At 39.7% G+C, this 23,075-nt stretch overlaps 3 protein-coding genes across 5 annotated transcripts in view; 2 read left to right on the forward strand and 1 right to left on the reverse strand.

Annotated features, from left to right (window-relative positions):
- LOC123979475 (immunoglobulin lambda-1 light chain-like) overlaps positions 1-23,075 on the forward strand; it is a 40,868-nt gene that overhangs the window by 1,525 nt on the left and 16,268 nt on the right.
- Positions 1,542-10,362, forward strand: slc1a8b (solute carrier family 1 member 8b). Of its 2 annotated transcripts, none has more exons than XM_046063394.1 (11): positions 1,542-1,706; positions 3,340-3,419; positions 4,159-4,374; positions 6,453-6,495; positions 6,615-6,828; positions 7,073-7,172; positions 8,378-8,611; positions 8,786-8,980; positions 9,066-9,200; positions 9,301-9,448; positions 9,651-10,362. In XM_046063394.1, the coding sequence occupies exons 1-11, from the start codon at positions 1,542-1,544 to the stop codon at positions 9,795-9,797; spliced, it is 1,677 nt and encodes a 558-aa protein (XP_045919350.1). In that variant the 3' UTR covers positions 9,798-10,362. The 2 variants fall into 2 exon arrangements, with proteins under 2 accessions (XP_045919350.1, XP_045919351.1); XM_046063395.1 differs by having other exon boundaries at positions 9,301-9,418.
- elavl1a (ELAV like RNA binding protein 1a) lies at positions 13,301-22,674 on the reverse strand. Of its 2 annotated transcripts, none has more exons than XM_046063399.1 (7): positions 22,541-22,674; positions 21,287-21,346; positions 19,050-19,242; positions 18,454-18,557; positions 17,687-17,840; positions 17,325-17,550; positions 13,301-14,459 (listed from the first exon to the last, which is right to left on the reverse strand). In XM_046063399.1, the coding sequence occupies exons 2-7, from the start codon at positions 21,320-21,322 to the stop codon at positions 14,135-14,137; spliced, it is 1,038 nt and encodes a 345-aa protein (XP_045919355.1). In that variant the 5' UTR covers positions 21,323-21,346; positions 22,541-22,674; the 3' UTR covers positions 13,301-14,134. The 2 variants fall into 2 exon arrangements, with proteins under 2 accessions (XP_045919355.1, XP_045919354.1); XM_046063398.1 differs by having other exon boundaries at positions 17,678-17,840.

Below are 23,075 nucleotides of genomic sequence, written 5' to 3' on the forward strand. Positions count from 1 at the left end.
TGTCAAGTCAACATAGCAAATACCAGGTTATCAGGTTCATTCACTCAGTAGCACTGCTTGCACCACCAGCAGGCTATCATTTTTGGTTTTAAGTGAAATGGCTTAATAACCTATTGAAGGAACGCTATGAAATTTGGTTCAGATAACCATGGAGCCCAGAAGATCAGTTTTACTGATATACATTTTTCCGTAAACTCTTTCTGTAGTGACACCCAAATTTCTTTTCTGAATGGGGAATACAAAACATTGGTGACAGCTCTGGTACGACAGTAAATTTAGAATTAAGTTAAGTTTAAATTTGCATCATTTGTTAATCTTAGGACTCAAAGTATAAATGTTTACAAAGAAACAGAGACAAATCTTTGTAAGTGCGTGTGTCCTTTTGTACCATTCATTGATCTTGCTGCATGCGCTGTCCAAGACAAGGATTAGATGTTATTGGATTGGTTACAGGTGACACAGGCTGATGTTGTGGAAAGGACGTAGTCAAATTTGGATCTGTTCCCGGGTCAGCATGGACGGTGTGACGTCAGCAGACGTAGGTCAACTGCAAGAATTAACAAAACAAGCAAACAGCACACTAGTGTTACCAGGACGGCTGATAACAATGGCATGCCTTGATTTCTGTTAAGGGCTGCACAGTTGACAAAGCCTAATGTCACTGTAAGTTCAGGCATGTCCTGAACATTGAGGACTAATGCTGGTGTCTTACCTTTGGCCTCTGCCCTCTGATAATCCTGCCTCTACAGTGCAACTCGTTCACTTAAACATAGTGATATCAAGATCCACTTACTGTCCTTAGAAAGGAACAATTATATCAGTGGTCATTTAAACAGGATGGGAGCCTTCCAAACTGGTAGGAGACCCCGGGGTAGACCCAGAGCACAGTGGAGAGATTATATATCTCATATGGAGGAGCTGGAAAAGATTGCTGTTAGGACTCGCTTAGCCTGTTGCCACATGGCCCAGGGTAAGCATATAATGAATGATAATGAACATTTAATGCAATGCTTTTATCTTGTTTAGATTACTCTTATTTACATTTCCTTTCAATAACTTTTGTCTCATGAGTGTCATCTAATTAGAAAATGAACCCAAAAGATGATTGATTTGAGAATGTAAAGAACATATATGTTAGCCCTATGCAAAGTTCAAACACCTGTTTCATCAATGGGATGACTTTGAGGAGGTAGTAATAAGTCATAATGAGCTACAAACGGGGGAGCCAATCAGTGCTGAAGTCTAGTCTTTATCCAAGCCTGAGTTGCTGTCGAGGAGCCTCTGTTAGCAAGGGGTAGGGATAATCCTTTTAAGCAATGCTGTACCAGGAATCAGTTAACAGTCAACACTTCTTCTCTCAGACTGGATGAGCTCCTCATTGTGAGACAGGACCCGCACTGGATCAGTCTAACTGGCTGTTCTCCGCCTCAGATCTCGTAGGATACATATTGATCGACTTCACTCATCAGGAGATTTGGATATCTGTAATAACTCAGGGGGGAGGGGGGTCTTTCTGGGTTACGGACTGAGCCTGAATTATCATGGAGGGGTTGAAGAAGTTGTTGAAGAGTATGTTGTCGTCAAAAGTCAGAGCGTACATAAAGGACTACTGCAAGAGGAATGGCCTGCTGACACTCTCTGTCATTGCTGTAATAACGGGCTGTGTGCTTGGATTCATCCTCAGGTCGCTCAACCTGTCCACACAGGTATGTGTGTGTAGAAATGGAACAGGTGGCAATGGGACTGGCTTTATGTCTTACAGGCTTCCATTATATTACCTTGAAAAAATGTGGTGTGATTTTTAACATTGTGAGCAAATTAACTCAACATCCATGATGGTTGACAGCCAATTTGTCCTGTTCAGTTCTTCCGTGCACTGATGCTGCAGTTAAAGCCAGTTATATCATAGTGAGGACAGAAGCAGGTGGCAGGTACAACAGGGTGTCAGAAGAACTGCAGCTACAGTCAATATTTGTATATCAATATTGGATCATTAGATACCACAATGAATTGTCACCCGACTGAAGTTTCCCCTCAGCATTAAGTTTTAACGCATCTTTTACCTTATTGTTTTGGATTTACAACCTTGGTTCACTCTCACCAGTCTCATAACAACGTTTTTAGCCGCAGATGTTCTAACCAAAAAAAGGTTCTGGAAACTGCCACTGTATACTGACAGACACCATTATATTCTAGCTGGTGATTATAATGCAGCATTTGGCAGCTAAGTAGAAGATAAGAGTGATTTTGCCCTCAGCTGCTGGTGGAGACCAAAACAGAGCTAAAAGAGACTGAATTTACATTAAACAGGTGGACAGAAACATAACTCCAGATGAATGAATGTTCCTCAGTAACTGCAACTATTTTCTAACAAGTTTGCCATACAGTATCAACTGAAAAGGTGAAGTCAGTGTTTTGTTTACAGTTTGTTTCCACTGGTGGCCACAAATTCAGTCAACTGTTTGATAAAAATCTTTTAAATGTGTTTTGTTGTCATTTCATGATAAATTTCTCTCATTAAATTTTTTTCTCCAGTACGCAGAAAATTATTTAGACATGTTAAAATATCTGTTTTGAGGTTGCTTGTTCTCCTGACTTTACGTTACTGTGATGTAAGATGCTCTAAATGGATCAAGTAGCTTATGTGTTTTGGCAGAGGCTGAATCAGTGATTAGTGTCGGCAATGTAACCGTTGGGGTGATGATGGCGCAGTGGATAAGACTATGCCTTTGGTGTGAGAGACCCGGGTTCACCAATGTGTCCCTGAGCAAGACACTTAACCACTAGTTGCTCCAGAGGCGTGCGACCTCTGACATCTATAGCAATTGTATGTCGTTTTGGTTAAATGTGTGCTGGCATGAGCTTATTCATTACTCCCATCAGCATTATCATCTGCGAAGAAAAAAAAAGCAAATAAATAAAAGAAGTTAAAATCAGTTAACACATTCACAAAGAAAGATATTGGCATAAAAAAAGCAATTTAAAGGTTAACAAAAACATATGCCCATAATTGAGCTACTGTCAAGATCTTAACATATGAGTTACACTCAAATGAGACAAATAAAGCATTTTAAAAATGTGATAAATTTTGACAAAAAGAATTAACAGAGCATTGTTTTTTCAACGTAAGCAAAACTAATTTGGTCAAAACGAGCAACAGTTAGTTGTACTTGATAATGAGATTTCATAATATCAGAGGTAAATGTATTTGCAAAACACTTCTCGTCCAAGTGCTGAATCCAAATCTGTAGTAAAATAAGAACTTTTAAAGGGAGCGTTTTACAGGGCTGCAAGTCTGTGGGTGGCATAAATCATAATATGTTTATCTTTCACACTCAGGCTAAGATCTACTTCTCCTTCCCTGGAGAACTGTTGATGCGGATGTTAAAGATGTTGATCCTTCCACTCATCACCTCCAGGTAAGAAAAGTCCTCACCCGTGTTAGTCCAGACTCAGGTCAAATGCAGTGGAAGCTGCTATAGTAAATATGTATTTGAAGATTCTCAGTCATCCGGGTCATAGATATCCAAGGTGGGTAAAATCAAGGGTAACTGGACTTGGTTGAAGATACTTAAAGAGGCTTCTTTGGGTCTCACTGTTACTGGTCAGAGAAGACCCCTAATATACCAACAAATAAACATATTGATGTTATTTCAACTGTAACATTAAGCATTGGCAACACAAAACTTCCCACACACAATAATTGCAGTAATTGTTCACATCCTGTCACCTGGAATTCTGGATGAAAAGTTTTTACTTGCATGTCTTAATGGAAGCCTTCATCACTAAAAGAGCGAGACCTGGATTTTAGTGTAAGCTGATTGTTTTATTGAGCAATGCATCAAAGAAGAAATATAAGTATGAAGTGAGAAGTCTGCGCAATGCTGGTGGTGCACAAAGATTAATGCAGCATTCAAACAAAATGCTGACTTAGAATTTTGTCATGGGAAAAATGTTTCCACATCATCGCTGCCTACCTCTCTTTGAACTAATGAACTTGCTTGATTTAACAAGTCACTGAATCCCAATGTTTTCTCTTAAGAAAGATACATTGAAACTAAATTATACAACTCTTTAATTCATTGTTTTGAGATGCGTTAAACAACTGTTCACTGTTTAAGCCAGAGTAAATCAGACACCTCCTGTTTTCACATCCAGTCTTATGTCTGGCCTGTCCGCCATGGACACGAAGGCAAGTGGTCGGCTGGGAGTTCTGACCATTACCTACTACCTGTGGACGACCTTCATCGCTGTCATCGTCGGCATCGTGTTTGTGCTCATCATCCACCCGGGCACGGGCTCAGAGAAAGAGGGCCACCATACAAGTTCAGGGCCTGTTATGACCTCCGCTGATGCTCTGCTGGACCTTATCAGGTTAATATATACAAGCACTATCACCCTTTGACAAAGTAGGCCCTAAACATAGTGATGGGGACGCTGTGATTCAAAAATCTACCTTACTGAAGTGCCCTTGAGCAAGGATGCTGGGTCCCTATACTCCGCATGCTGCTCTCTGTCTGACCTCTGACAGGACCTCTGACAATAAAATTCTTCCTTCCATAATATTTACAGTAATGTTAGCAGCTCTGTAAGGCTCACCTTAAGCAATGCTTTGAGCTAAATGCTAATTTCAACATGCTAACATGCTTGCCATGACAGCATTAAAAGGGTAAAAGTCAGGAAGATGACGAAAATCAGATTCATCATCTGAGAACCAATGAAGGTCTACATAAGTTTCGGTGCCAGTCCTTCTAGCAGATGTTGATATATATTACTGGATAAGTCAAAATGTTTTACTTACTCTCTGGGATTTTTCCACTTTGCACTATAAATATGTATACCAAAATTCATGGAAATCCATCAAACAGATGTTGAGATATTTCAGTTTGGACCAAAGCGGTCAACTTACAGATTTACATTGCCATCCGTAGAGTCGTGTTGTTTTCTAGGAGGAGGATTTGATGTGTAATACTCGTTAATATGTGTGAAAAACTTCGGAAATATCAGTACGGATCAATTAAATCCAGTAAGATCCAGTTCAGCCCTTATGACATGCCTGTGCTTCCTTGGGAGCAGGAAGCTCCTGTAATCGCCAGATCTCAAGACACTAGTTTGATCCTGGGAGCTAATACTTTTCACAACAAAACGTGGGAAAGACAGAAATCATGAAATCCTTTGCATGTAAGCCTTCCTAAAAAATGTGGTTTCATCTAACATTTAGTGAACACCAAGGAAACAAACAATAAAATAAATCAAATTAAGCACATTTGAATCAGTGCTTACATATGATAAAACCAATCACAATATACACCTAAAAGTCTTTTTGCCAGGCAATTCAGCATTAAATTAAAGAGGAAATGTCCTAGTTGCAGGGTCACTCTTTTACGCAGCCGGTTGGCTAAGAATAGGGAAACACTTAATTGTGATCTGTTAAGCCTTCACTTTCTCAGAAAGTCTTTAGGCAATGTTACTCTTTCTAAGATAGAGCCTGCGGTCTCGTCTGCGTGCTCGGGCTTACTGGAGCGCCATTCATGACGGAGATCAGCTAATTCCTTCTTCTTAAACCTGATTATTTTTGTAAGCTGTGGCCGGAGTGTATCTTTTGCTGTAAGCCAAAAAGCCAAGTGTACATTTCAGTCCTCTTATGTCTTTGACAAGCTTTGTGTCTGACTTTAGTGTCAATGACGCATGCTGTATAAATACTGTCCCAGTTCATGATGCTGGCTGTACATGTGAAGGCCTCTCTCTCATTTTACTGGAGCTACTTTAGCTTCATGTGTTGTCAGGTGATTTGATGAAGTGGAATAGGACAATGAAGTGAAATAGAAATATTCAGACAAGCACTTTGAATTTGTGCAGAACTTCAGTAAATGTACACTTCACCACTGGCAACTGCCAGTGTCATTACAGTATTACCTCAACTAATATTATCCATCCACAAGCAGACAATAATACAGACTTATAGCAAGTAAGACTAAGTAAGTACATAACAAGTCATTATATTTCTTACAAATGGATGGTTGGTCTGAAATTCACCAACATTTCTCTTGAATCTTGTACCTCAGTGTAAATGATTTCACCAAGATAATTCTAAATCCTTGCATTTGAACATCAACACGCTGTAACTGCTTTGGCATTTAAAGGCACAATTATCTTGTGTTTCCTCCTTGTTACACAAGATCCAAAGACAACAACAGTTGAGAAAAGAAACTGGGCCCTCATACTAAATGAACCTTGTGGTTATATTGTTTTCTCCCCTGCTGTTTCAAAGATTAAGAATGAACCACAAAAGTCTTCAGCTCTTTACAAGTACAGTAAAACAGCCGTGGACTCCATGGAAATTGTTAATTATTTGCAAAATTAAATGAAAAGAATACAAAAGCAACAGGTTGAATGATATCTTTAATTACAGACATGATCTGATATATTTGTCTGTATATTGTCTTTTACAGGAACATGATCCCGTCAAATCTAATCGAAGCAACTTTTCAGCAGGTGAGTGGACAAAAGGAGGAAACTCACAATGGCTTGTGCAATAATGTTCTTTCATTCACTCTTCAGTATCCACATATTAACAAATCTGTGTGTGTTTGTTCTCTTTCACCCTACTGCAGTACCGAACCGACCTGGTACCTATTATACAAAACTCTGATGTAAAAGAGTCTCAGGCAAACTATGTATATGTCATGCCCGACTACCACAACCCTAAGCTAGGCCACCCAGTCTTCCTGGAGATCACCCCTGCTCCTGACATCAAGTATAAAATTGCCCCCAGTACCAGCAAGGGCATGAACGTACTTGGGATTGTCATCTTCTCTGCCACCATGGGTAAGACAATCACGCAGCTCATTTTATCACAGTAAACATCTCAAAACCCTAACCCTTATTTATTTAAGTTTAATCATGTTACTAATTTCTTTTTGGTTCTTTAGTTAATCAAGAAGACTTGCATTAGTGAAGGATCTAGTAACCATTATTTAAGTAATTAGGTACGAATTATGAACCCTTTATCAGTGTTAACTTGTAAGACAGTGGTACCAAAAACACATGTGAATGTACTGTCTGCGCTCAGGTCTGCTGCTTGGGAAGATGGGAGAACGTGGAGCGCCACTGGTCAATGTGTGCCAGTGCATTAATGAATGCGTCATGAAGATCATTAACGCTGCCATGTGGTAAGATTGCACTCCTACGCTGTTGTCACGCACAACAACAGACTACACAGTTAGCACAGCAGAACCAGATTACATCTAAAAATAAATCTCACGCAGCAACTCAGGGAAGTGGCGGTGTCCTTTTCTGCTCCTCACGGGTGCTTATGAGGCAACTGGGATTAACATTTGTGTGAATGGAGCAAAGAGGCACTTTCATATATAAATACAAATAAATAATAATACAATAATAGAATACAATAATAAATACAATTGGTTGGGATGGTGGACACTTGAGACAACACTGTGTCCCCCAAACTGTTACACCCATAGGCCTATGTGATTTTTGAACATCGCCATTCCAAAGTCACAGGCATTAATCTGCTGCTGTAACAGCCTCAGCGCTCCTGGAGCCTGGCTGAAGGGATTTGCTCACACTGAGCCACAAGAGCATTAGTGAGGTCCAACAATGATGCTGGCCAATAAGACCAGATAAGGCTAACAGTCTGCATTCCAATTAATCCCAAAGGTGCTGGGGTTGAGGTCAGACAGATTTTATTTTTTACATGCTCATACTAAAAAGGTGAAACATGTACAATAAAGACATACATATTGGTCAGATGTTCAAGAGGGCTTTTGAAGGGATAGTAAGTGATTGTAATCCAGTAAAATTTTTGTTGAATTTAGTGAATATTTAGGTTTGCTCGCTCTCTGTGTTGTATGTGCTCTTAAAAAAATCTGGTTTTCCCACACAGACCTGGCTCTGTCAATGCAAAACAACAAAAGTGGTGTGGACCTTACCACACAACATTGTCCCAGCTGATCAGTTAGTGCTGATAGGGGGAGGGGGCAGTGGGAGGGGGGAGTTCTATACACCGGCACATTTAAAATTTTGGGGGGTGGAGTTTCTGTTGGACATTTCCCTTTATTGTCACTAAGAGGTCTAAACCAACCTAGGAAAAACTGCACAAAAATATGCTGTCAGAGTCCATATATGTTTCTGGAAATATAGTGTATGAATAAACCTACTGCATCAAAGTCTAATTACACAATGTCTTTCATATTGTGGAGTGAAGCTCCGTATTTAAGCCTGATACAGCTCATTTCCTCCTGAGTCTATTTTTGTTGCTGTACATACACATGCTGAGCCAAATGGTGAAGTGTGCAATCAACACTTTCACAACAACATCCATGATCATGATCTTCTCCCTCTCCGCTCCCCTATGTAGGTACTTCCCCTTCGGCATTGTGTTCCTCGTGGCAGGGAAGATCCTGGATATGCATGACCCGGCCCACCTGGGAGAGAAGCTGGGGATGTACTTCCTCACAGTCCTGTCTGGTTTATTTGTGCACGGCCTCATCCTGCTTCCTAGCTTCTTCTACTTCTTCACTCGCAAAAACCCCTTCCCATTTATCAGAGGGCTGCTGCAGGCTCTTGTCATTGCACTGGCCACATCATCCAGGTAAGAGGAGACAGGTTTATAATTTTTCTTTATCCCTGCCAGGTAGATCACAGCGTCTTGGCTATCTCTTATTTAATCTTAAAAATATGTCCTGTGGGGACATCCTACCAGTTTTAAATGGTCATATTTGGGACTGAAGCACACTGAGTACCCTGACCTTCTGTTCCTCTGCAGTTCAGCCACATTGCCAATCACGATGAAGTGTCTCCTGGAGAACTGTGGAGTGGACCGGCAGATCGCTCGCTTCGTGCTGCCAGTGGGAGCTACCATCAACATGGATGGGACAGCCCTGTACGAGGCAGTGGCGGCCATATTTATTGCCCAGGTCAATGAGTATGACTTGGACTTTGGCCAGCTGGTCACAATTAGGTGAGAGCAACCACTGAGCTCATTATCCTCTCGTGACGAGTAGATTTATTTCACACCTCTAAGATCCTGTCTCTTTTCTCATCAGTATAACAGCAACAGCAGCCAGCATCGGGGCAGCTGGGATCCCTCAAGCCGGTCTGGTTACCATGGTGATTGTCCTGACCTCTGTGGGGTTACCGCCTGCTGACATCTCCCTGATTGTGGCCATCGATTGGGTTCTGTGAGTCCCACCAAAAATTATCATACTTTATGGAGCATCAGTTGGTCTTATAGGGGCTGTTTGAACAATGTGTAAATAATTTATTCCGTCTCATTCTCAGTGATCGGTTCCGGACGATGATTAATGTTCTTGGTGATGCCTTAGCTGCTGGGATTATGGCTCATTTATGTAAGAAGGACTTTGAGAAAGCAGCCGCTGCTGCAGCTACTACCTCTGCTGCTGCCAGTAATGGAGGAGGCCCCCAACGGGTAAGGAGGACAATTTCTATTTGTTCAAGTCAAAGTGCATATGCACGTGAGAGGATTTCAAAGCATTAAAAACTTGATTGAATATTAAGCCACTATGGGAAAACAAGACTTTTTAACTCTATTATAGCCTTTTTAACCTTTCAGAACTACTTTTACTATCTTGACTAACTGTAGGCTACTGTTGGTGATTTCTTCCCTACAGAGAGACACAGTAATCTCCTTTGGTAATCAGAGCGTGGCACTGTCAGATGCTCCTCTCATTGCACACCGCTGCGATTATGTCTTTGAGGTGGATGGAGACAACGTGCTTGAGAAACCTGTGGGATCCTACAACCTTTGTCAAGTCTGAGACACTTTTACAGGATGGACAGCAAGGGATACTGCCTTTTACAGCACATAGATTCACCTCTCATTAGCAAAGGGACCGTCATCAGAGGCCCGGAAAAGTCTAGTTTGGTTAAAATCCAGTGAGGTTTCCGTCCTTAATGAAACCATCGATTATCTTGTGGTGACGGGGTTTAGCAGTTTTTTTGGATTTTGCCTTTGCCAAGCCGAAAACTACTTGATGTACTGTATGTCTCTATTCACTTTAAGCAGGAGTTGGGAGGAAATGCACAAGTTTCACATGTAACCTAAACAGACAATATGAATGCACCTGCAGTTATGATAATGTGTTGCACTGACATGCATTAGATAGATTAGTGTTCATTGGTCAGTGGTGGTGACAGATAAGAGATTCACAGAAGATGTACCCGAATGCAGTTTGATTGCAGGTTTAGACTTTAGTCAAGGTTTTGAGTTGCCTTAACATGATCTCAGTTTTGACAATAATTCTGAGAACTTGAAAGACTTGAAAGTAAACTGATAGACAAGGAGAAAATTCCTATTGTTGAAGTGAACCTTTATCTGTTAGACAATGCATTTATGGATAAATATTGAAGCACCATTAATAAGAATATTTGCATTATGCTAATTCGATTGTCATTTGCGTTTTTGTACCAATGCTCTTAATTTTGTGTTCATTGTTTTCTAATAAAAACCTGCTGTACTCCAAGTCCTCACTTACTTTTTTTAAATTTTAGACCTATGTATATCTAAACACACACATCCACAATCTCTACATATGTGTTTTCAAGAAAAAATATCACACACAAGGAGAATAAAGGGAGAATAAATTTACTGTCACAATAACATAAAAAGTAGTGAGCAAGCCATCATAAGTACACATTGACAGATAAAAGTAACAGATATTTGGTTGAAATATCCAGCTTGTACTCCTGTAAGTGGCAGTAATGTTATACTATTCCATATATGACAAAATAAAGAAGCCCATCCTAAAAAACACCACTTGCAGGATCATTATGGCTTGTAGTGTTGACTGTGGATCCGGAGGTAGTGCAGGTTGAAGGTTCCCCAGCTGCTCTTGTCTTCATGACGTGTAAACTCTATCGCTCCCAAACATCAGGCTTTTGCCCTAAAGCTCGCTGCCAGTGGGGGGCGTGTGTGTGTGAGATTGAGAGGCGCTTTGGATAAAAGTGGTACATAAATATAATTGACATTTGTCAGTTTCCTCTGCAGTGATAACAAAAACGTAATTCTAAACCTATAAGATAATTTCTATGGGAAGGGCAGTCCTTCCACTGCTTCAGATTACTAATATTCCCGTTTTCAAATATACTCGGTGTGGACAGTGGAGTCAGTTAAACTACATATATATACACAAATGTCTCCAACATCTGGTCTCAGAAGGTAATCATTGGGCTTATACCGACATGATGCTGAAGGCCTGGTGACATTACAAGATAAATCATCTTCAGTGACAACAGCACAAATGTCACAACTGAATTATATTCTGTTGCGTTCCGTCACTTCATTTCTGTTTCCACTTGTTGACATGCTGATGAGTAAGTATTAACAATGCTAACATGCAAAACATTGATGTCAAAGTCAAATGGTGCATTCACGTCCATACATTTAGCATTTGTCAAGAAACTCATTTAGAGCAAATCCACAATAAGCTTCTGGAGAGACATTTAATTATTTCAATTTTGAAAAGCCACCATGTTTTTATTGAAATGATTCAATGTTAGAAGACATTTAATGGGCTTTAACTTAGTATCCTTCAAAACCAAGAAAACAAAAGTCAATCATTAAAACACTCCAATAAGTAACACGTATGACCGCATACATTGCCAAATAAATATTTGCGCCTCCTCTGATGTAAAATACACCATTTCCACATAAATTAAGGCAGAATGCAGTTTATTTTGACTGCCTCTAAAGCAAATTCACTTGCATCTTTCATGCAACTCCAACTAGACTGCTGAGAAAACTAAGCAGTAACATATAATGTCAGTAGAAAAAAGAAATTATATAAAAAACAGACAACTGCCCAAGACCACAACACATGTCTATTACCTGCTTTGAGCAAGTCATGAAATATTGCACAAAGTTAAGGATTGGGACACAAATATAACATGTAAATACTAAATCATAAAGCACTTTTAAAGACCAACATCTGAAGCTTGTGATGGGAATACTCCTTTCAGAGGCGGCACACATATTAAATAGGCATTCAATGAAGAATCAGGGGAATTATTGCTGAAAAAAACCCAAACATGTTCTTTAAAGTAAATCCTATAACAGTACCTGCGGACAGTACTGCTCCCGGGTCATGGTCATTTTCATGGTCAGGTTAATCATGAACAATTACAGTACCGATGCTAAAACTCCATTTTCAACCACCTTGGAGAACAAGACAATCTACCAAATTCATCACTATAAAAAGATGAGTTGTGATATACCAATGATCTTCCAGAAATGGATGATATAAATAAATGTTTCACTTAACAAGTAAATAAAGCCATATCCACACTAGTAAAGGATATCCATATTAGACAAAGATCAGAGTAATGTAATGGGTTTGCGTCTGAAGGCCTAAATCTTCTGAACAGTGTTCATTATTTGCCTTGTTGAAATATCAAACCCGACTAATGCACAACCAATCTGACTTCACTAGTTTCTACACTCAAGCTTAGAAATCTAATTTAATCCTCCCTAAACAGCCAGGTACCAAAGAGCAGATTTACTGAGCCAGGTGTCAATAAATACGCCTGACATTCAAGTAACAACTGCTGAAAAGACAACCGTACCAAAAGTGCCAACGTACAGCTTCAACGTGCTAATTATGTTTCTTTTCAGTGGTTCAATCTCTGGCAAAAGTAAGTAAGAAAAGTAGCTATGTTTGCAGGACAATCACTGTCTTTCAGGTGTCGGTGTACAAGTTAAATACCATATCTCAACTAACATTGGTCCATATGTTGTTAATTTAAGCCTGTTTCAGACGTTTAAAAGCCTCCACTGGAAACGCTTTTTCCTTGACCAGGGATCTTTTGTCGTCACTGTAGGTTTGTCACCAGAAAAATAATAGAACAAAATTCCAAACCAAATCTTGGAAAAAAAAAAAATAATAATTTAAAAAAGAAACAAACCAAACAAAACTTTCAGCAAAAAGAAATAAAATTTAATGGTTTATGCTCAAAGTGAAACAACCAAAACAAAAGGAAGAAAAGAAAGCAAATCTAAACTGAAATCATTAACAAAGGCCATTAATGTCTCTCCAAACTTGAGATAAGCACTTGTTTAAACAAGTTTGTAACTTATAGTATAACAAATAACAATCTATGCCTTTAAAGAAAACAAATCTACTGAAAGAAAAGGAAAACCAAAAACAAAATGGCAAACTGAGCCATAGTTACATTGCTCTCAGTCAATGCTAAATATAACCTTGGTACCTCAAAAAAAAAAAAAAAAAAAAAATTATAAATTTTCATTGGGAAAACCAGGTCAGGTCCATCTTAATTCCCTACTCATTGACTGGTGTTCATATTCAACAGGACTATTCTGAAATACAACTTATAATAAAAAGACAGTTTACACAGGGACATCTAAACAGCAACATTTCCCTCCAGAGCTCGTCATGTTTAAAAGTGTTATCCTGGTACGAGGGTGAGCAAATGTCATAGATTAACATCAAAAAGACTGATCCTCATATGAACCTAAAACAGATTGGTTAAAAGTGCTTTGCTCTTAGACTGACTTTAGACAGTAAGTGGTATTTTAGGTCTGTGTGTCCACTGGATGATAATTTAAGGCATCTATTTCTACTTATAACAAGGATCCAGAACAGAGCGATGCTTTTCCAAAAATGAAACAACCACTGGCTACGGGCAACATTTTCTTTACACTAAACCATCCACTAAAATATCAACACTTGGAGAACAATTTGCAGGGATTTCCTTATGCTCCATATTTTCAGTGCACTGCTAAGAACCATTTGCCATTCTCCTTTATATAGTCCCTACAGTTATACATGCAACACATACAGACAGTATTTTAGCTTTTTAGATAATTTTCAAGAGATATCTTGAGGGGAGGGGCTTCATGGGATTTTTCCCTCTCCATCACCTCCCTTAAAATTAAAACTACTGTGTCCTCAAGCCACAAGCATGAGTATAAAGAAGGAAAAAACAGGTACAATGAGTACAAAGGGGCAGGAGAGTGAACATCTCACTTAATTCTGAATACACTAAAACCCAGACAGATGTGTCAGACTTTGCAAACTGCAATAAAAGTCTGAAGCAGGTCACTTCCATCTCTCCTCTACACCAGATTGTCCAGATCTTTCTACTTGTGGCCCTTGCTGGTCTTGAAGGACACTTGCAGTATCTTGTCTCCGAGCCGGTAGCCGTTCAGACTTGCGATGGCCATGGCCGCCTCCTCGTAGTTAGTCATGGTAACGAAGCCGAAGCCCTTGCACTTGTTGGTGTTGAAGTCACGGATCACCTTGACATTGGTGACGGCGCCGAAGGGGCCGAACATCTGCCAAAGGATGCTCTCGTCGGCGTCTTGGCCCAGGTTGTAGATGAAGATGCACCAGCCGGAAGTGGCGTTCCCAGGGACACTGACGCCTCCCATGCTGCCCATGTGATCAACACCCATGGGAGAGAACCTGGAAATGAGAATGTTTTGAGTACTGGTGGATTTATCAATAACACGGACATCAAAGGGAAAGTCTGTCATTACCTCTAGAATGTATTTAATATAACGATCTGTCCTGCAACTAATGGTCATTTTCAGCATTGATTAATCCGTTGATTTTCTGATGCATTTAAGAACTGTTTCAATCACAGGTTTCAAAACATTTCCGGTCCATCCCACCTTTGTCCCTTGTGTGTGAATTCATTGTATCATTAATGAAACATTCAGTGTGTAAGTTTTAGTGGCATCTAGTGGTGAAGGTTGCAAATTGCAACCAACGGCTCGCAATGCATTCACATGCTCCTCGAACGGCCCCGTTTCCTGAATTGTGAAGTCATTCTTCCAACTTCACTGTGTGTTCATGTTCTCTTAAGTTCGATCGTGGAATCAACATAGACGCTACAACAAAGACGTGCTGGATAAGCATAATTAGAACAATTTAATTTCTAAATCCAACAACAAAAAAAGCTATGAAAACTTTATTTTTTATATACATATACACACACACACACACACACACACACACACTGATTATTCCGACACCACATGAATACACCATCAATCACCACTCACCCCTCCCCTTCCAAGCGCACAGGAAAAGCTACTGTGGCCATTCCACAAATGTTTTTTATTTTCAGGTGTAAAACTAATATTCAAGTTCAACTCTGACCAAACCCTGCGAGGGTTTTTGCACACAAAATCAAGAAGGCTGTCCTGCAGTTGTACATGTGCATCTCCAAATTTTAGAATTTGTGGAAAAGTTCATTTTCTTAATAAGTGAATTCATAAAGTGAAATTTCATATTTTCTAGATTCATTACATAGGTAAAATCTTTCAAGCCTTTTAATTTGTTTTAATCTAGATGATTACGGCTTACAGCTCAAGGAAATCAAAACTCCAGTATCTCAAAGTGTATCAGACATTTAGAATAAATAATTTATAATATAGAAATGTCCACCTGAGAGGAGCTCTAATTCACTAAAAACACCTGCACAAGTTTCCTGGGGCCTGTTTCAGAAAGCAGGTTTAACAAACTATGAGCTTAACTCTCTGAGTTGATTGAGCCTGAGATATGAAACTCAGAGTTTTTGGTTTCAGAAAAGCCGATCAGAATTAGTTCAGTCAACTCCGAGTATGTTGAACCTAATGGAAGCGCGTGAGTGGAGATGAAAAAAGCTATCATCAATGGAGCGCCGATATTACGATTCACCATGGCAAAGGGTAAATAAAGGCAGAGCCTCCATTTTAATCAGAGCTATAAATATGAATGCATGCCAACGCGGACCACGATAGGCTATTTTTTAGGGCTGGACAATTAATTGAAGTGACCGAAACCACAATTCAGAGCCTCTAACTGACGTAATTTCCCCATGTCGGTTATTTAATCCTGGTAATATTGTGTGTGTGTTCATGTACTTTCCCTTTGAAACACCCCGTGTGTAGTCACGTGACTCTGCCCCATCCAGTCCTGCTCAGCCTTCAGACTGTCTGATGCACAGGGAGATGTAAGCTAGCGCTAACCGCCTTCACTTTCCAGCAGTTGTGGAAACAACAGACAGACTTTTAATATCAGACACACTGTGACCTACACTGTACATTTACTGCCAGACTGACTACTCGCTCACACAGTGTGCGGGTGAAAATCATTTGTTCTGGATTGACATTAAATAATTGAGTGAAAGTTTAGTAGCAGTGGTCATAATTCAGAAAGCGAAGCACCGAATATATGGGAACCATGTCTGTAATATGGACGTCAACCTTACCTTATTAATTAACATTAAGATAATGGATTTGTGAAATCTGTGAATAAATAAACCCAGCTTTAATTTTTTTATTTTTAATAGTATTTTTACACTACAAACCTTGTCAGTGAAATATGACTGCAAAAAAAACAAAATAATCGTTCAATAAATTGTAATCGAGATGAAATGTTCAATTAACTGTGATTTTGATTCAAGTGAAATCTACTATTTATGTTAAAAGAATGGAGGAAGAGTCCCAAAACGTTACCAATATTAAATTTTATACAGCGTTGCACATTCATCATTTACCAGACCGGAATTTCCCTAATGAATGTGCTGGAATTCTCCTACAGCCCATTACATTAATTTTAAATGGGCTGTATTTATTGAGCTGTAACCTGACGGAACAAAATGCTGGTGGTAATAACTGATGATGAAAATATTAATCGAACAGATTAGACATAGTTTAGGCTACTCATGGACCTGTGATTGTAAAGTCACAGTCTGACCAAGTAAGTTAGCCTATTAATGATTTTTTGCAGTGGGAAATGTGTCTAGGTTCAAACTGATTGTAAAGTTTTAGACGTCTGTTTTACATTAATAAAATCTCTCTCATTTCATATTTTATGAAATACTGTCAAAACACATTCAGTTCTGATGTTCCAATCAGTTCGACTACAATATGAAAGATTACCGTTCAGTGAGCTAGGGTTTATCTGATCTTGGTCTCTGAAACTGAAAACCCAGAGTTTCTCTCATCTCAGGCTTAACATACTCAGAGTTTTCACAAAACCAGCTTTCTGGAACACGGCCCTGAACCTTTAATCTCTCAGTCAGGTTCTGGTGCCAACAATGAATTTCTCCATGATATTCTAATTTTTTGAGATGCACCTGTATATTCTCAGTGGAAGACAGACTTATCCATGTTTTAGATTTGACTCGTGTGTTGGCTGTTTTTTTTAAGTCAACATCTGTTTCCTACTGTTATGCACACTGACTATCTGTAGATAAATAACATTTATAATTAGCGATCACCAAAAGGTAAGAAGATTAAGTCGTATCCAGTACATGCAAGTGTTCACAAATTTTCTTACCTAAACCGCTGTGCCTGGTGGTGTAAGGGCCCCCCGAAGCGTCGGGACTGGTTGTGGTAGAGCTGAGAGATGAGCTGCGTGTTCTTCGCCTGGTTTGGGTTGGCAGCAAATTTCACGGTGATTGGCTCAGAGGCTCCAGGTGGTTTTTGGCCATTAAGATTTTTGACGGCATCTTCTGCCTCTGCCCGTTTGTCAAACCGGATAAAGGCCACCCCGCGGGACCCGCCTGGGTATGAGAGGGCAGTTGTTGACAGCCTATTCTGTTACAAGCAGCATAATGATGGCTTTTTTGTCAAACAAAGGCTCTATCTGTTATTTGAAGAGAATGTTTGAAAAGTAAGGAAATAATTCACCTGTCATACCTGTAGCCTGATCAACAAGTACTCGAGAGTTAATGATATGTCCATAACGTGAAAACATGTCCTCCACATCCTTCTGGGTCATGGACTTTGGCAGGCCGCTGATATATAGGTTGGCATCCTTTATTGTATCAGAGCTGGGTCGTGCGTATGAAACCTGGCAACAGGAAGCAACAACTGCTTGATTAAAACTCCACTGATACACAGGTACAAAACAAAGTAACAAAAATCAGTCAATACAAGTACTTAAATCTATCGAACTGTCAAAATTTTAAATGTTTTGGATTTACAAGGGCAAATATATCAGGTGTTTTGTAAGTTACAATCATCAACTCATTCATCTGAAATGTTTTGTCTATCAAAACAACATTTTTTGACTGTATAGATGAAAAACAAAATTATCTGATAAGCAAACTGCAAACTTTTAGGTATTAAGTCTTTGGTCTCAGCAAAAATGAGTGGAGTCAGAAGCATAAAAGAAAACTACAGCAACAAAAAAATTAAATCAAACTGGTCAAAAAGGTACTTTTAAGGAATTACATACATGAAATACACTGAATTTGACAGAATGTGTCAAATAAAATAAGTAAAAATTAAAGTCAAACTCAACAGACATGTCAGATAGGGCAATAAGTGAGCTGTAAAAGCAGTATTCACTTCTTCGGGCTGACATGTACTAGCTAGTTAGCGGACAGCACAAGAGCCACAGGAGAGTTAAATGACATGACATCTTTGGTTTGAGAATTGTAGAACACCTTATTGCACGTTACCTTGATAGTTTTGGACTGTAGCCTTAGTCCATTCAGTGTACTGATAGCTCTGTCTGCATCACTAGGGTTAAGATAGTTAACAAATCCGTACCCTAAACTGTGGCCTAGAGAAAAAAAAAGGAAAACAATAAAATAAAACAAAAAAAACTTTGTATAGTTAAAAAAAATCTGCAAACAAATAAATGTTTAAAAACAAAAGCAAATCTTAACATTGCATGCTAGTCTAAACAAACCAACAAAGAAACTGTCTACAGTTAAACAGGGTTGGAATAAATAAAAACTTTGTGGTGGTGAAAAACTTTGAGCAAACTACCCAACTCAAACAGGTAATCAATTTGGGATGTTCAAATAAAAATTACACTGAGGACAGAGGAGCCAGAATGCAGGCCTTTAGTGGATTTCCTGCCATTAAAGACAAGGTCATTTGAAAATGAGCGCCAGGCCAACCTATTCTGTATGTCATGAACTGAACCACCACCTATACATTCAGTCTGTGTTAAGTCTGTAACACAAATCCTTTGCCATTAAAAAAGAAAACGAAAAAAATTCGTCGATCTGGTCTGTGACAGGTCTTATCACTTCAGACTGTAGCATACCTGCGACTTTGTCTCGAATCAGCTTGGCAGACTCCACCTCTCCGATGCTGCTGAAGAGGCTCCGCAGCTCATCCTGTGTCATGCTCTGAGGCAGGTAGTTCACTATCAGGTTGGTCTTGGCGTCCTTCCCCTCGTCCCCTCCCATGTGGTCTTCATAACCGTTAGACATGTCATACACCTCCTGCAGGTCGGCCTGGCACACAACAGCAAGGTTAGTGCACGGGTTACACCGAGGAAGAGCTGAAACGATTAACTAACTATTTTAATACATCTTTGGATTTGTGGGTGTTAGTGGAAATAAACAAGCTATTTGAATGTGTCACCTTTGGCTCTGGGAATCTATAATAGGAATTTTTCACTATTTTCAAACATTTGATATAATTAAATTAATAACTAGTTGCAGCCCGACACAGGTCTTAAAATATTTTAATGCACAAACAGACTGAGCTCTCTCTAAAAACACTAACAATTTCCTAGAGGCTGTCAACTCTAAACCTAGATGGAATAAAAAAAAAAAAGATCAGGCACTAAAGGAAGTCAATTGAAAACACATTACTTTCAAATTAAAGTGTAGTCATCTTTTCAGTGGCCAGCAGCACAAATTAAAAATAGAGTAAAATTGTCAGTGTCTCATAGACTTCCTATAATTTATACTCTTCGAGCTTCACTGGCCTCACCTCTACCCTGCTTTCTCAAACAACCCCATTACATCACTGACCCGGATACAGTAACACACAAACGAGAGCATACAGCAGGTAACACAAGAGACAAACCTCTACTCTTTAAAAAAAAAAAAATAGAAGTCTGTTTGTGGTTTCTCTCTCAAGCATTAAGCAATTTCACAAAAAGCACATCGAATTATCAGTGAACCGGAGGAACCAGGGACTAAATTTAGTTAAAAAGCATGAAAAGTTCCCTTCTCCACGGGTAGTAATTTCCAAAGGTTTAGGAACTCAAGGCGGCGGAGTTTGCAGGGATGACTGTTGTTGACCGGTGAAACACAGACACAGCATCTGCTTTAACTCATATGGTTGACAACTGCTTCATTCATAAAAAAGAAAGTACTGTAGTACTGAAGATATCAGGATGAGGAGCAGACATTTCTCGTTGTTCATTAATGTTAAAAACAAAGTTATGCCTTGTCTTCTCGTTTAAAAAATGATGAATTGTGTGAACATACTATGAACACGAGCGAACGAGAGAGCGAGCGCTGGAGCTGTGATGAGAGAACAAAGCGTGTGAACAAGAGAAATTAAACATGCTGTTTCATGGCGGTTACTTTCTAAAGCTGAAATAAATAATCACCAAACACTCTGCAGAATGCCAGCTTTGGGTCTTGTTCTCCACCTCTGCGTGTCTCATTTTAATTTATTCTTTACATCCAACTCAAACGTCCCAAGGTTCAAGGCCGCATAATGGTAACGACTTATATTACACAAGCATGTGATTGGATTATAGCTGCAAATTGGTCTCAATCTAGTAGTTTACAGTAATCCAACTTGAAGTTTAAACAATGGAATGGAATAAAAAAAGCCCTCACACACGTTTTACATTTGCCAAGTAGATAACTTTTAACCCCAGATTACCTCAGCCACACATCCATCTGCAATTTAGTCTGACAGGGTCCAAGACTAATTTAATTAACAATTTAAAGTTCCCATAACAAGAATGGAGCCCAACTTCTAAATGCTTCGGTAAAAGTTGCTCCTGCTATCTGTTCAGCAGAACGCGTCCTGGTGGGCACATTTGCTTGTGGCTGAAACGGGAGCGGGCCTGAAAGGGGAACCAGTCCAGCGGTCAACCTGACAGAGATCCATTCATACAAGAGAAGGGTTGTGATTGTGTATTCTGGTGGGTAACATACACAGCCTGAGAGGATGAATGAGAGTCCTGTATTAAATCAGTAAACATGGGCATAGCCTGTGGGAGCTAGCATGCTTGCGTGTTTTTGATTTCTCTTAATGCTAATCTCACATTTAAAGAATATTAAATCACTGTGTAGAGTCATGCCATCTTTTCCACAAATGTGTCAGCATGAAGTGAAACTTTATAGTGAGTCTGTACATTTCCTGCAGCCAGATTTCTTAACATAGCCACAAATGTGATTGCTACCATATAGCCTAACGAGAATTAAGCATTCAAGTCAACCACCCAGTCACCAAAAATATCTGATCTAACATTCAGATAAGCTCAAAGGCAGTGAAGTTGTTTGAAACGGGAGCCGAGATCATACTTACTTTCAAGTACTTAATGTGTCCTCGACGAACTGCCATGAAGACACTTCACTGCTCCTGAGGCTGGGTGGGATAAGACAAAATCAAAACAACTCAATCAATATGACAGTGAGCAAACAAGTAAACTTTACATTAAGAAAATAATACACTTGAAAGGATATAGTTTTAAAAAGGCTCTTCTTGTTGAATCACTCTTTAATTTATGTTTTAAGTATCACCAGGTTCAGTGCAGATGACTGATGCACAACTGTAGGAATCTCTCTCACACAACGACATAAGGGACTGTTTTTAAGTGATCAATTTGTATTAATTCAGTGGTAACTCATAGGTTTTTAATGAATGAGCACCAGTACCCCTAGTGGAAAACTACTCTACTTACTCTGTGCTAGTATTTTGTATAGTATCCAGAGGAAAGGGGAGCGTCAAAGTGAAACTGTTGTGGCAGGAGGGTTGGGTCTAAATTTGCCTGTGCAGTATTTGAATGAATGTACTACGAAATGTCGTGCAAACATAAGGCGGTTTCATGACGATTTGACCAGCTTTCTCTGGATGAACAACCTTGCTCTTGCACTTGAATTTCATTAGTAAGTTAGCTAATGCTGAGACAGCAGCTGAAGCTGTCAAAAAATCCACTGACATTTCTCCAATGTTTTGTAGTTCTACAAACAGGAATTACTACAGAAATAACCAAACACCGTGTAATGCAACCACAATCTCAGTTTTAATGGCGCACTTGTGTTTTTGTCAGGGGTGAAGAGCTCATCAATTCACGAGGTGATCTCTTGCTCTATGTGCGGAGGCCTGACTAAGTTAGCCTCACTAGCAGGCTAACGTTAGCCAGCTGCATGTCCACTCTCATCTCTGGTTAGAAGAGTAAACCTACGTCCAACCAGCTTCGACAAAAACAAGGCAAAATGTTACTACTCTGAACTTAACATACAGACAACACAACCACTCGCATCATGCAAAGGGGATATATTACGTGGCGGTCTCTTTCCGGCTAACGAACGTAGAGCACCGTGCCCCTATTTTGGAGAGCGTCGGATCAATGCATGTCTGTCCCCGCGCTTAAACCCCAGCGGCCTGCTAACAGGCCACGGAGGCTAACTTTAGCCACCGCCAGCTAAGTAACGACTCCAAGGGCCGCGAGAAAAGCATGGCAGTCGTTCGCATCTGACAAGCCTGCTAACATCGAAATATCAAAGTAACGTTATAAACCTGTCTTCAGGGGACACGCGTCATTGTGTTAAATCTTACCAGCTTTTAGGGGGTAGTTTATTGTTTCTGCTCTTTTCTCCTGTTTTTCCCTTTCTTGGTGACAATCCCTTCCCTCCAAGTCGGCCACACGTAGCGAAGAAGCCGATGAAGGAGCTACGTGACGAATCCCACCACGCCCACTCGCGTCCAGCCACGCCTCTGCAGAGGAGACCGCGTGGTCAGCTTCCAATGGTCAACATCCACTACTGAAATCCAGCTAAACGGTGTTTTTCTGTTGTATAATTAAAGGTCCTTCAAACATTTAGGGTGCCAATTCATGTTAAAGAATATGCTAGTATTTTGCACAGATCCTTTTCAATTTGTAAGGAAGGAAATTGTAATCTCATGGAGAAAATGTTTGTTCTAGTTACTGGAGAAATTAACACTGATTAATTGGAACCATGCAGTAACACGCACATTCTTTGAACTACTTTACATTTCCTGTAGCAAAATGCTTTTGGTCTTCTATTCATGGATACAGTGTCTGCAGCTCAGGATGTTCCACGCTCACAGTGGACTGGTTTGCTGCAATATA

This window comes from Micropterus dolomieu, linkage group LG11 (genome assembly GCF_021292245.1).
Source record: "Micropterus dolomieu isolate WLL.071019.BEF.003 ecotype Adirondacks linkage group LG11, ASM2129224v1, whole genome shotgun sequence".
In the NCBI taxonomy this organism is placed as follows: Eukaryota; Metazoa; Chordata; class Actinopteri; order Centrarchiformes; family Centrarchidae; genus Micropterus; species Micropterus dolomieu.

What these genes read in the sequence shown, in the direction of transcription:
- slc1a8b (XM_046063394.1), top strand. Translation starts at nt 1,542, where the DNA reads ATGGAGGGGTTGAAGAAGTTGTTGAAGAGTATGTTGTCGTCAAAAGTC. An exon ending in CTTCCACTCATCACCTCCAG is followed by an intron (nt 3,420 to 4,158) that starts GTAAGAAAAGTC and finishes TTTCACATCCAG; the next exon opens with TCTTATGTCTGGCCTGTCCG. An exon ending in TCGAAGCAACTTTTCAGCAG is followed by an intron (nt 6,496 to 6,614) that starts GTGAGTGGACAA and finishes ACCCTACTGCAG; the next exon opens with TACCGAACCGACCTGGTACC.
- elavl1a (XM_046063398.1), bottom strand. Translation starts at nt 21,322, where the DNA reads ATGGCAGTTCGTCGAGGACACATTAAGTACTTGAAA. An exon ending in GACACATTAAGTACTTGAAA is followed by an intron (nt 19,243 to 21,286) that starts GTAAGTATGATC and finishes GTTGTGTGCCAG; the next exon opens with GCCGACCTGCAGGAGGTGTA. An exon ending in TCAGGCTACAGGTATGACAG is followed by an intron (nt 17,551 to 17,677) that starts GTGAATTATTTC and finishes TCTCATACCCAG; the next exon opens with GCGGGTCCCGCGGGGTGGCC.